This window comes from Boleophthalmus pectinirostris, unplaced genomic scaffold (genome assembly GCF_026225935.1).
Source record: "Boleophthalmus pectinirostris isolate CB_2022bp ecotype Guang Dong unplaced genomic scaffold, ASM2622593v1 HiC_scaffold_14, whole genome shotgun sequence".
NCBI lineage: Eukaryota > Metazoa > Chordata > Actinopteri > Gobiiformes > Gobiidae > Boleophthalmus > Boleophthalmus pectinirostris.
The window spans coordinates 27,603,445-27,617,201 of NW_026571047.1; the positions used below are offsets into that span (position 1 = coordinate 27,603,445).

At 38.2% G+C, this 13,757-nt stretch overlaps 1 protein-coding gene across 1 annotated transcript in view; it reads right to left on the reverse strand.

The window, feature by feature from the left end:
- The window catches only part of LOC110159514 (melanopsin-A-like), a 170,616-nt gene that overhangs the window by 54,549 nt on the left and 102,310 nt on the right, over nucleotides 1-13,757 (reverse strand). The window contains exons 4-5 of the mRNA XM_055150565.1: nucleotides 11,993-12,196; nucleotides 5,841-6,012 (exon numbers count right to left, since the gene is read on the reverse strand). Coding sequence (XP_055006540.1) covers nucleotides 5,841-6,012; nucleotides 11,993-12,196 — 376 coding nt within the window. The remainder of the gene's footprint in view (nucleotides 1-5,840; nucleotides 6,013-11,992; nucleotides 12,197-13,757) is intronic.

Consider the following 13,757-nt stretch of genomic DNA (forward strand, 5'->3'; position numbering starts at 1 on the left):
TGCCGCTGTGTGAATGAAACAAAACAGAACTCCAGGTGTGTTTTTGATGAGAAAACTAACATAGATCAGAAAATTGCGCAATACAGGCTCTTTAACCTGTCATAAATGTGGTGTTTTAAGGCTTTTAAAGATGCACTGTGTAACTTTAACAGTAGAGAGTCCGCCACCTGCTTGTCTCCATGGATATATTATTGCTTTATGTTCCACAGTATGGCATTAAACCCAGCTTTCGGCGACAAGCAGGCGAGGCCATTAAGCGAAGTTACAAACGCGAGCCCACTCACAGTAAAGGCAAGTAATTTAATTTAAGTGAATGAATCCAATAAGGTACGTTTAATGCCGTAACGTGGAACTACAGCTAAATCACTCACATCTCCATGGAGACAAGGGAGAAAATGCAGTATTATTGGTAACACTTTATAATAACTACACCTTATTTAGCCTTAATAAAGCATGAACAAAGATTAATATTAATGATTCATGCTTAGTAACTACTTAATTAGTACCTGAATTAGCACTTAATTTGTACTTAATTCGCCTGTGCTGTAAATAGTTACTCATAAGTATTTGTTACTTAATTATTCATGAACTAACCATTTGTGTGTGCAGTTGTAAATGTATATTTAAGTACAAATTTGAGCATTTATTAATGATTAGTAAGCCATGAGAGAATGATTTACTAGTAATGCATTATTGTTTCTCTGGAGTTTGACCAACCTTAACAAATGCTTAATAAACATAATTAGTCTTCACTTTAGAAAAACTCTCAAAAAGACTTAACAGACAGTGTTGGGGAGTAACAGATTACATGTACCGGAGTTACGTAATCAGAGTACAAATTATGAGTAACTGTATTCAGTTACAGTTACTGTTTCAGTGAGTGGTAATTGGATTACAGTTACTTTGTTGAGGCGGTATTTTCCTGTTTTCACATTTTGGGCTATATCCCTTTTTTTTTTTTTTTTTTTTTTTTTTTTTTTTTGGGTAATTCCACTCATTGCTGGAAACTAAACCAGGTCTAAACTAGATCTTAACTATGTCTAAACCAGGTCTAAACCAGGACTAAAACTAGGTCTAAACTAGATCTAAACTAGATCTGTCTAAACCAGGTCTAAACCAGGTCTAAACCAGGACTAAAACCAGGTCTAAACCAGGACTAAAACTAGGTCTAAACTAGATCTAAACTAGATCTAAACCAGGTCTAAACCAGGACTAAACCAGGACTAAAACCAGGTCTAACAGGTCTAAACTCAGGACTAAACCAGGTCTAAACTAAACCAGGTCTAAACAGGTCTAAACCAGGACTAAAACCAGGTCTAAACCAGGCTAAACCAGGACTAAACCAGGACTAAACCAAGTCTAAACCAGGTCTAAACCAGATCTAAACCAGGCCTAAACCAGGACTAAAACCAGGTCTAAACCATGTGTAAAACAGGACTAAACCAGGACTAAAACAGGATTTAACAGGATTAAACCATGCTGCGTGGACGTGTCTCTTCGTCTTATCAGTAATAATTTTAATACGGTTCAGTAAAGTCTGGCCTTTTTATTTTCTTTTAGCAGATAAAACATCTTATCTTACGATATTCTAGTCTTTGCTTCTCTACAGCAAATCAAGTAATCCAAAGTATTCAGATTACGTTACTCACTTTAAGTAAATTAATGGATTCCGTTACAAACTACATTTTGGGGTATGTAATCTGTAATCTGTAGGGGATTACATTTTAAAAGTCACCTTCCCAACACTGCTAACAGATAACAGCTGCCTGAATTATCATTGCATTGCATTATTAGTAAATCATTCTCTCTTGGTTTACTAATCATTAATAAATGCTCAAACGTGCACTTAAATATGCATTTATAAACATGCAAATGGTTAGTTCATGAGTAATTAAGAAGTGTTGAGTAACTATTTACAGCACAGGCGAATTAAGTGCAAGTTAAAGGTTGTATAGAGGATTTTTTTAAGGGAAGAGAAATACAGCGACAGTCCTTGTGCGCATTCAGAATTACTGTTGAAGTGACCTGTCTCGAAGTAATTCAGCGACTAACGCATCAGTTTTTAGACCCTTCGTCTGCTTCGGTCGCGCCATCGCTGGACGAGATCTCCAAGAATCACCTCAGTTTGGTTTTGCTCCTTTTCCTCTTCTCTTCTTCTTTCAGCGACCTCAAAAACGGACTTTCTTTTGCAGCGAACCGGTCGTGGATTCTCGTCCGCCGTCGCGACAAACTTTGTGCGAAATGCGAGGAAGCGACAGTTCGAAAAAGCCTCTAAGAACCGCTGCGTAAACCACGTAATCCCCGACGAGTCAGTTATACTAGGGAGTTTGATTGACAACCCAACAGCCAATAGAAAATGAGGGAGCCTCGTTTTCTATTGGCTGATGTTTATCTGGCCTCAACACGTCCACAGTTGATAGATTTTCGTTCTTTTTTTTTTGGTCCTCATAATTACAAAGCTGCTGCGTCTCTGTTATGGTATTTTAATCTTTCACTGACAGTTTGAAACAAAAAAAAATCCTCCATACAACCTTTAAGTGCTAATTCAGGTAGTAATTAAGTAGTTACTAAGCCTGAATCATTATTAATTAAGTCTTTGTTCATGCTTTATTAAGGCTAAATAAGGTGTAGTTATTATAAAGTGTTGCCGTATTATTGTCTGCCCAAAATAAGGGAAAACTAGTCTAGGTCTACAGAGGGGACCGTGTTGTTTTGTATGTCACTCACAGAGGCTGGTTTAGTGTCCACTCTGAGCTGGACTGTGTAAATCAGTGTGGAGCCAGACCCTTCATCAAAAGGACAGCAGCCTCTTCTCTGCCAATTCTCACATCACTGTCACCACATACAAGTCCTCTGAAGTCCTTTTTAGTCCTTTTTAGTCACGCCTCGACTCTCACCTTGTCCCGTTCTGTGTTTTTTGTCACAGAATTTAAATAAACGCATTAAAAAAAGAAAGAAGCGTGCATTATTTTGAACGAGCTCTTCTCCCCGCAGATCAGTCCCGCAACTTAACCTGCTTGTCTCACTGGAAATTTAATGCAATAAATTAGGGATGCAACGATACTTGTTCGATGTTGGTCTCATGATTCGTTACACGTGTTCGTTCGATACACGAGTCGATATGCACGTGTCCCTCCATATGCGCTCTGTCTGTGTTGTCATTTATTTTGGTCCAAAAGGAAAACAGTTATCGCGGCGTCCTCCTCAGATGCAGCAGAAAACAGCTCCATATGGACTTACAGCTGAAATATTCTAACAGAGGAGGGTTTTATCTTTCAGTCACTTTTTATTTTACGTTGATTGACCCAGAAATGACAAAGATAATAACTTTTAAATACTTTAGAATTGATTTTCACTTCATGCATGTGACTCGTGATATACACAACCTTTTTCTCAGACTCTGTCTCATAAGTTTTAGTCAGAAAATGGTCCGTTGAGACATTTCTGTGTAATATGACGTAGTTTTAGTGTCCGGAAAGAGAATGGGAAAGCGCAGTGTGTCACAGACTGTAGGGGGCAGTGTGGGAGGAGCTACGTACTGTTTCTGATGGAGACGAGGCAGAGCAGCGCTGACACAGTCGTGTGCACTTACTGAGAGGACTCATGAGGAAAAGAAATCATCAAATCATCATCAAAGTAGGAAAAGTCTGATAGTGTAACTCCCCTTCAGTCTATATTAAGAGGAGACTGACGACATTATAAAATATAAAACAGCCTGAGAAAACTCTCTTCTTATTTTCACTGAATACAAATTCTGAGCTGTAAATCAATGAACCAAAACTATTATATTATATTATACTCGTTTTTTTAAATGTTTTTTTATGTATCGAAATATAATCGATATCGTGGCCTGTATATCGAGATATGTAAAAACCATATGGTTGCATCCCTAGAATAAATGTAATGCCATAGTGTGGAACATCCAGTGTTGGGGAGTAACAGATTACATGTACCGGAGTTACGTAATCAGAGTACAAATTATGAGTAACTGTATTCAGTTACAGTTACTGTTTCAGTGAGTGGTAATTGGATTACAGTTACTTTGTTGAAATAAATGGATTACACGGCGGTATTTTCCTGTTTTCACATTTTGGCCTAAACCAGGACTAAACCAGGACTAAACCAGGTCTAAACCAGGACTAAAACCAGGTCTAAACAAATGCTAAAACTAGGACTAAACCAGGACTTAACCAGGTCTAAATCAGGATTTAACCAGAACTAATCCAGGACTAAAAGGACAGTAAGCAAAAGTCTGTTCATGGAGACTTGGACTCAACAGACAATTTGAAGACAACAAACACGAATTTTCAGGATGTGGTTGCTACATTCATGTAGTTTTAAAAAGCATGACAATATCAAGTAATCCAAAGTATTCAGATTACGTTACTCACCTAAAGTAATTTAATGGATTACGTTACAAACTACATTTTGGGTTATGTAATCAGTAATCTGTAGGGGAATACATTTTAAAAGTAACCTTCCCAACACTGGGAACATCTCCAGGGTGACAAGCAGGTGGTGAACACTGCAACAGAAAAGGTTACATAGTGCAGATTTGAATCCTACGTTTAGAAAAGTAAAAAAAAAAAAAAAAAATCATCAAAATTTATCACTTAAAATACTTTCATTTGAATAGACCATTTTGTAATATGTTTGCAATGGTGTTTTATATGACAGTAGAATTGTTAGTTTGTTTTTTATGTGTTGTTCAAAATGTGTAAATGATAAAACATTTTAATAAACTTCTTTCTTCATTTTTGAGGTTCATGCGCTGAGGTTTAGGTCGTGACTATTCAGATCAGAGATCGGCATTTTAGATTTAAACTTTTAAGGTGCACTGTGTAACATTTTGTCTGTGGGCTTGAATCCATGGAGATGATATTGGTTTTTCCTGGAATGTTCCACAGTATAGCATTACACTTATTTATCTTGCATTTATTTCATTTTGGATTGCTACTGCTCCAGTAAACATGCTTTCTCACAGTGAGCGGGGCTTGGTTCTCCACCGATCTGACTCGTAACTTAGCTCGACTGTGTCACCTAATTATCTCCATGAGGTTTCCTGCTCTACTGTGGAACAATTATGGCAAAGAAATAACATCTCCATGGTGACAGGCAGATTGCAAACCCTCTTACTATTGTCGTTGAGAATAATAATGATGACAATAATGATAATAATGAAAGTGATGGCGACAGTAAGGATGTTATTCATTTTCTGTGTTTATTTTTATTATTATTATTATGATATTTACTTAATTTTATTTTATTTTCATAGTTTTATTATAGTGTTTTTCTTTTTTATTTATTTATTCATTTATTTATGTATTTATTATTTATTAATTTTAATTTTTTTACATTTAGGTTCTGTCATGGTAAGCTGGAACTCTGTTTTTTGTTGCTTATTGTACTTTGTATTTTATTTGGCCTATATAATCCCGCAAAATGTTGGTCAGGAATTTAAAAAAATATATATATTATGAAGTAATTCAAAATAATGAAATTCAAGTTAATAATATAAAATTGCTAAATAAATAGTACAACAAAATATTGTAACATAGTAATTTTAAATAATGGAAATTAAATCAATAATATAAAATCTGATACATTAATATGATCATAAAAAAGGAAAGATAAGAATTAATAAAAAAATAAAAATATTGTGAGAAAGAAAACTATACATATGGATGTGGTATTATGAAAACATGTACGGATAAGTTTATTTGTAATTATTATATACGCTTGGTCACCTTTAGAAAATAAAAAATAAAATTCCACAAAGCTTACAATTCCTCTACCAGAAAAGTTACATAATTTGAGACGTATTTTGCGCCGTAACTGACCTGGTAGTGTGTCGTATGGCCCTGAAGATGCAGAAGTAGCAGAAGATGATGATGCCCAGAGGGATGAAGAAGACGAAGGTGAAGAGGAGCATGGTGTAAGAGCGGACCAGAGGCGTGAAGGTCATGTAGTCCCACGAGCAGGAAGTCATCAGCCCCTCTGGAACGTACGCGCCTGTCGAGACAAAGGATCCATTCTTAATTTTACAACACGGACTTGGAGAAGGTCTGGACTCGTCAGCAGAGGGAGACGGAAACCACAGTAACTTGTCTGGGGAAGGGTCCGTCAAATACTTTTCTCCATGGTGATGTTATTGCTTGGTCTGGAATGTTACACAGTATGACATTAAACAGTTCTACCTTATGTCTATTCAATTACAGGTGGTTTTATAGCTCTAAAATACCTAGAAAAATGACCGGGGGTGTAAAAATTACTGAAATATCTTGATATCGTATTGTCAGAACATCTCACAATAATACTGTGGTCCATCACAATATATCGAATTGCAAGGTTTTTCACTTAAATCTATTAAAAAAGAGGGAACTGCACAGGCCATGATCCATTACTTAAATTACTACATAGTAAAATAACTGTTATTAAGCACTTTTAAATCTAATTTCTTTGGAATATGGCAGTAATGATTCACACTGAAGCAGAGGTGAGGACGTGCAAGTCGTGACTTGAGTCACTATTTTTACGACGAGCACTTGACGAGCACTTGACTAGATAAAATGGACTAAGACTTGGGACTCGATTTGGACTTGAAGATCAATGACTTGGGACTTGAATCGGACTTGAGGTCTGTGACTTGAAAAGACTTGAAGCACTTTTTAAATTTGAATTCTTTCAATTCTGATTGTAATGATTCACACGCCTGTTTTTGTCAGTGTTTTTCAGCTATAAAACCACCTATAATTGAATAACTGTAAGGTACAGTAGAGCTGCTTAATGTCATACTGTGGAACATTCCAGGCAAAACAAAGACAAATTTATGGAAACAAGCAGGTGATGGACCCCGAACCAGAAAGTTACACAGTGCACCCTTAAACAGCTCCACAAGCCTGCACATGGTAGGAATTCACGTTTGTGAAGGTGTTTTTGAGCTTTAAAACACTTGTAATTGAACAAATGCAAGGGAGATATGTTTAATGCTAGGGATGTAACAATAACCAAAATATCGTGATATCGTATTGTCAGAAGTCTCACAATAATATCGTGGGCCATCACAATATATTTAATTATAACGTTCTTTGCTTAAATTCATTGTTGTGGTGCAGCAAGAGTTTAATTACAGACAGAACTACATAGACCATGATTCTTTACTCTGTTTTCGTCCAATCTAGCCAAGCTGGAGCCACCTAGTGCCTCCGCTCAATTTCATTTCTCTCCAGCGACTAGGTCAGGAATCGGAATACACTAGACAGTTTGCAAAAACTGCACACCAGCCAATCAGTGAAGAGCTGTGAAGCCATGACGTCAAAGTCAAGCATCTGTCTGGGTCCGTTTTGTGGCAAAGCACAACAGTAAACAAAGCGGTCGAGATGGATGTGGACGAAGACAGACATTCTGTGTTGGTAACGATTCACGAGATCGAGGATTTAAAGCTGGAACAAATATAAGAATGTTTGGTGAATTTTATCAAGGGGAAAAACGTTAATTGCCCTTTTTCCTACGGGATTTGGTGGATTACATACATCACGACCAAATAGCAGCGATTGGTTAAATAAAAAAAGTACCCGCCTACTGTCGAGCGAACGAATCCTAATGCTGCGAGGTCAGATGGTTTCCACGAAGTGAAACCGGCTGATGAATCGGGCTAAGTCCAATTTACATGATAAAACAACTGTTATTAAGCACTTTTAAATCTTAATTATTTGGATTATGACGAAAGAAAAGTAGCATATTCAGAATTTTGTTAACTTGCGCAAAATATCGCAGTAAATATCATACGGTGAGATGCATAATGTGAAAATATCGTATAGAGAGATTTGGATATCCCTATTTAATGCCCTACTGTGGAACATTCCAGGCAAAAAATTATAACATCTTCATGGAGACAAGCAAGAAACAGACCGTTCACCTTAGAAGTTCCACAGTGCCCCTTTAAGTATTCCTAAACTTCTGAGTGAAATACTGAGTCCGTATTGACAAAACTATTGATCTGGATAATAGAGGGCTTACAGCTGCTCTCACCCTGACGCAGCTATTTGCAAAAACAAACATAATAAATTCAAGATCTCAAACTTCGTGAACACGGCGCTCTGCAAACTTTTCTGAGGAAGCGTCTCTCCTCTTCACACACCAGAGTAAAGGAAGTCGTAAGTCAGTTTGAGCACTTGTTGTCTTAAAGTTGTTGTGGTAGTAAAACTCCAAACCCCCCAAGGAGCTGTTAACTACCATCGCAATCATGTTAATGCAAAAGATCTAGAGTTTAGTTTTAATGATGAAGAAATGTATGATGTGGATTTAGTTCATTTTGGTAAATTTTATAAGTCAACTCTTTACAGTATTTACAGTATTCAGACCAAACCTAACTTTAACTTTTAAGCCTTTCTCTTCCTGCCAGATCCTCTGAGTCTGTAATTCAGTTTAAGACTAGACTGAAAACTCACCTGTTCTCCCTGACATTTAAATCATCTTTGTTTTCACATCTTAAAACTTCCTTTTTTTGTTTGTTTGTTTTTTAAAATTTGGTTCTATTCTTATTTTCCATTTGTTTATATCATTGTTATATAAAGTATACAATCTTTTTTTAAATTTTCTTTTAATCAGGTACTTGTTGCAGAGGGGAGTAAATTTGTCTTTTGTAATGTTAACCTGTAAGTTTTGTGTTCTGTCTATTGTATTGTATCATGTATTACTAATATTTTGTGTTTTTTGGACCCCCTCGAAAACATATCTCAAGAGGCATTCCAATAAAATAACATATAATAATAATAAAATAAAATAAATAGACAGGATATCTTGGCATTTTATTGTAGTTTTCACATCTTTATATCGTTTTTTTCTGTTTTTGTTGACTTTTATGTGAAGCACCTTGGTCAGCTGAAGTTATTTTAACCCATTAAATGAATTTATATAGATGTATATTACACTTTTTTTAATATACATCTATATAAATTTAAGTGTGTTTATGTGTGCTTTTAAGTAGATGGTAAATGAAATTGAGATTATTCATTTGACTATAGCAAAGAAAATAAATAGAAATTTTGGTATGTTCCAAATTTGTGACAACTAGAAACAAGTTCTTGCCAGAGGTTCCTAGGAAGATCCTGCATATGCACTAAATGCAGCCGCTGTCTCGGCTTATATCTTGATCCAAACGGTTTGTTGCATATTTGTGACGGTCGGCGTTAAAGGTTGTATAGAGGATTTTCCAAGGAACGAGAAATCCAGCGACTGTTTGTCCTTTTTCAAATGTTGCGCATGCGTGAAACCCCCCCTCCCCTTACAGCTCCTACGTAGAAACGCCTCCTCCTGCCTCCTCCTTACGCCAGAAACAGGTTTGTTTACAGCCGGTGCTGCACATGACTTGTAAACAACTAACTACAGTGTTGGTTAGGCAAGACGGAGAAGTGAGGAGCGGGGGAGCGGGTGTGCGGACATTTCGTGCGCGGACGAGAAGTGAGGAGCAGGGAGAAAGCGGAGCAGGAGAGAGGAGAGGAGAGAGGAGAGAGGAGAGGGGAGCGGAGATTCCGTGCCCGGAGAAGTGAGGAGCAGGGGGAAGAGCGGAACGGGCAGCGGGGACAGGAGCAGGAAAGGGGTGCAGAGAAGGTTGCGCGGAGATTCAGTGCGAATGAACTAGCTACAACACGCAGCAGCAAGCGGAACTCTTTCTTTGCCTTGAAAATTGACGTTTTCAGACATAGGATATCGCTTTCATGTCCTGAAAAACGTTTGACTAGCTCTTGGAAATAAAGTACGTTTTCATAATAAGCAGAAGTTTGACCTGTCCAGGAGTAATTTGTGGACCAGTGCGTCAGTCTTTAGACCCTGCGTCTGCTTCAGTTGCGCCATCGCTGGAATGAATCTTCAAGAATCACCTTAGTTTGGCTTCGCTGCTTTTCCCCTTGTCTTCTTCTTTCAGCGACCTCAAAAACGGACTTTCTTTTGCGGCTAACTGCTCCTGGATTCTTGTCGCCATTGCAACAAACTTTGTGCAAACTGCGAGGAAGATATAGGTCAAAAAAAGCCGCTAAGAACTGTTGCGTTGGTGGAGTAAACAGCGTCTGTGCGTCTTGCATCTGTGGACTGCGTGACAGTCGTACGTAAACCACGTACCGGCGGCGCAGGCAAGTCAGTTACACTAGAAACGTAGGGAGATTGATTGACAGCCTGTCAGCTAACAGATAACGAGGCAGTGTCGTTATCTATTGGCAAATGTTTAGCCCCACCACGTCCAGAGTTGATGAATTTTTATTCTCTTTTTTTTTGGTCATCATAATTACAAGGCTACTGCACCTCTATAATCTATCACTGACAACTTGAAACAAAAAAAAATCCTTCATACAACCTTTAAGGGGTTAAATGTGCCATATAAATTAACTTGAATTTAATTGAATTTTGAATTAAGCACCATAGATACTACTTGCCTAACCTTAAATGTGCTCTACCTGATCTTAAAAACGTGAAAAACCTAAAATAGTTCCCAGTACTTTCTTTTATATTTCCATGTGGTCTCATATCTGTGTACTCTCTCAATAGTCCATGGGTGTATACTAGTCTATGCGCTCTTACACCTATATACTTATGCAGCTCAAGATGATTGTAAAGCTATACATGCGTCCCGAATTTTGGACGTCCGGTCATCGTGCAATGCATACTGGGAAGGATTCTCCGAAAAAGTGAGCATCAAACTTCCATGTTTGATTTTCCAGTGGGATGCGTCTATTGTCAAAGCCTTTTCAGGTCTTTTGAACCATATCACTTTTGTTTCTGCTTCTGATATTGTCATATTTTAGTTTTAGGATTCGGACATCATAATTGTGTGGTTGTTGGATCCTAACAGCGGAAAACAGCTCGAGAAATGGGCTTCGGAAGTTTACGAACTCCATAAATGCAAAAGGGAATCAGATCTGTGTGACTGCAAACCTCCGTTCAAACTGTTTCCCTTCCCAACGGAATAGAAAAAAGCAAACATTTTGTATGTGTAGCGCCATCAAAGCAAAATCTTGTTTGTTAAATGAGAGGTACAGAAGACTAACAGGCTGAGCTCGCACTTTCTTGTTCTTGTGGTTTTACAGCAGCATCACGTCTCGGTCGCTTTGCAGTGGAAGATGTTTCTTGGCGAACTGCTGGTTCCTTTCACTTTGTCGTTGACTTTTTAAATTTGTAACCAAGGTTGAGCGATGGATCAGGATTTAGCTTTCACGGCGCTCCACATACAAAATGTTCCCTGCAAACATGGGATGATTTCTCAGTCAGTCAAATGTTTCCTTTTTCGTCCTTCCTGTGGATCAATCCTGCCCATCGCCTTCGCCTTCCACTATTTTTCAGTTCGGTGGGAAGGGAAACAGTTTGATCGGAGGTTTGCAGTCACACAGATCTGATTCCCTTTTGCGGTTATGGAGTTCGCAAACTTCCGAAGCCCATTTCTCGAGCTGTTTTCTGCTCTCAGGACATCCAACAACCACACAATTACGATGTCCGAATCCCAAAACTAAAATATGACAATGTCAGAACCAGAAACAAAAGCGATATGGTTCAAAAGACTTGAAAAGATCGGCTTTGACAATAGACACATCCCACTGGGAAATCAAACATGGCGGGTTGATGCTCACTTTTTTGGAGGATCCTTCCCAGTATGCATTGCGTAAGTCTTAAATTCAGCATGCATGTATTCAGGAAAGGTTCATTTCTGTCTTTTTCATGTCAGTACCTGCTCAAATATTTACAATTAGCATCTGATTTTTATACATTTGACCATTTTTAATGTGAAATGTGTGCATGTGTAAATGTTTGTCTGTTTTTAATTATGAGTCTTGATTAATTGTTGTTTGTACGATGTCCTTGAGTGCCCAGCAAAGCGCTTATAAATAAAATGTGTTATTATTATTCATTAAATCCAGACTATACAGTAAGATAAACCCCCCTGTGCATCAACATCACTAATAACACTTTTATTTTCTTTTATTTTTCGGGTGTTCATACTCACTCCAGCCGAAGAACGGGGGCAGGCTCCAGCCCATGGAGTAGACCCAGGCCACGGCGCAGATGAGCAGGGCTTTCTTTCTGGACATGACCCCCAGAGAGGCCAGGGGGCGGGTGATCACCACGTACCTGTCCACCGCAATCACCATCAGCGTAATCATACTGCAGATCCCGAAGAGCGCGCCACAGAAGGCATACAACTCGCACACTGCGGAGAGAAGAAGAGGCGGGTGAAGGTACAGTCTGCTGAGAAAGTCACTCATGTTAAGATGTAAATTAAATATGTAGTCAAAAGTACTGAAAATCAAGGTAGAGTGTTTGTCCACTGGCGGTTCGAAGTTTTTGTTGTTGTTTGCCTGTTGTTGTTATCTTGCCAGGCCTATTAGTTGTTGTGTCCTTGGGCAAGACACTTAACCTTCCTCGCCCCAGTCTCTGTGTGTGAATGGGTGAGTTGTTTCTTGATTTAATGTGCTTTTGAGTGCCTTGAAAGTGGAAAAAAGACCATAAAAAGTGACCATGTAGCATACTAAAACTGGAATCGAAACTAGTGTGATGGAAATTTATATTGCGGAAAGATTTCTCTCAATCTGTCTTTGTGTAAATGAACGTGATTTCTACCCAGAACCAGACCCCCAAAGGAAAATTAAAATGGTGATTAGTTTATCTTTTAGAAACACATTTGGTCTTGTAACTAAAACTCATTTGGTTTGGTAATTAAAGACAGTGTTAGAAAGACTCTTCGATGTAAACTCTTCTGCTCCCATTTGCCTGCTGATCTTGTCATGAAGTTACAAATGCCAGAATATGGAGGCAAATCAGATTAAGCACATCTGGCCACACCTTAGGAGGAGTCGTCACCTTCTCACTTTGAAGTGTATGTCCTCTGGTCATCTCAGGGCCTGTCCACACGACAATGTTTTTGGTCGTAACGGTGAAGTTTGTATTCGTGTTGGTCTTTCGTCCACACGGAGCTGGCGTTTCGGGTGGGTGAAAACGGTGTATTCTAATGATTCTCATCCCAAATTTATGGCTAAAAATGAAAACTTATGTTCAACTTTTGTAAAACTAAATGGCTATATTTCTGGGATACATCTAAAATAGGCTAAATTACCTTCAAGTTTAAAAAACGGTGATGAGATCTGCATTATTAAATATTATTATTGTTTACAGCGCCACATACAGGTGTGGCATATGTATTACATCGTTTTTTGCTCAGTGCTCCAATGTCGTGTGGACGTTAATATTTATTCAACACGTGTGTGGACTAGGGACGGGCATTCGATGAAATTTTCTTAATCGATCGTCGGAAGAATTAACAATCGATTATCGATTAATCATTAACGTTTTTATATTAAAATGATCATCATTATTATTACTATCTGCACTACTAATCTGCATAAATAAATTCAACTTTACCACATATAAACCGTAACGACTCAAGAGCCACATCAGCTGTTTGACATTATAATGTGTTTAATGCAGTTTCGTGCAACTCTCACAGAAACGAAACTTAAAACCACATGGCTAATTTGCATAAACTCAGTGAAAATAAAAATACAGCTCTTGTGTCGCTGATGCGGTCAGTTTCTGTCGGATTAAAAGACATGACTCAGTGGAATACAGGTTAGTGTGACCAGATTTGCATTTGTCAAAACCAGGACACTGTACGAGGGGAGGAAGGTGGGGACTCGTCATCGACATTGCGCGACTCTCACCTGGTAAAACTTTTTCCCACTGGACACCGAAACATATGTTCTTGCTTTATACAC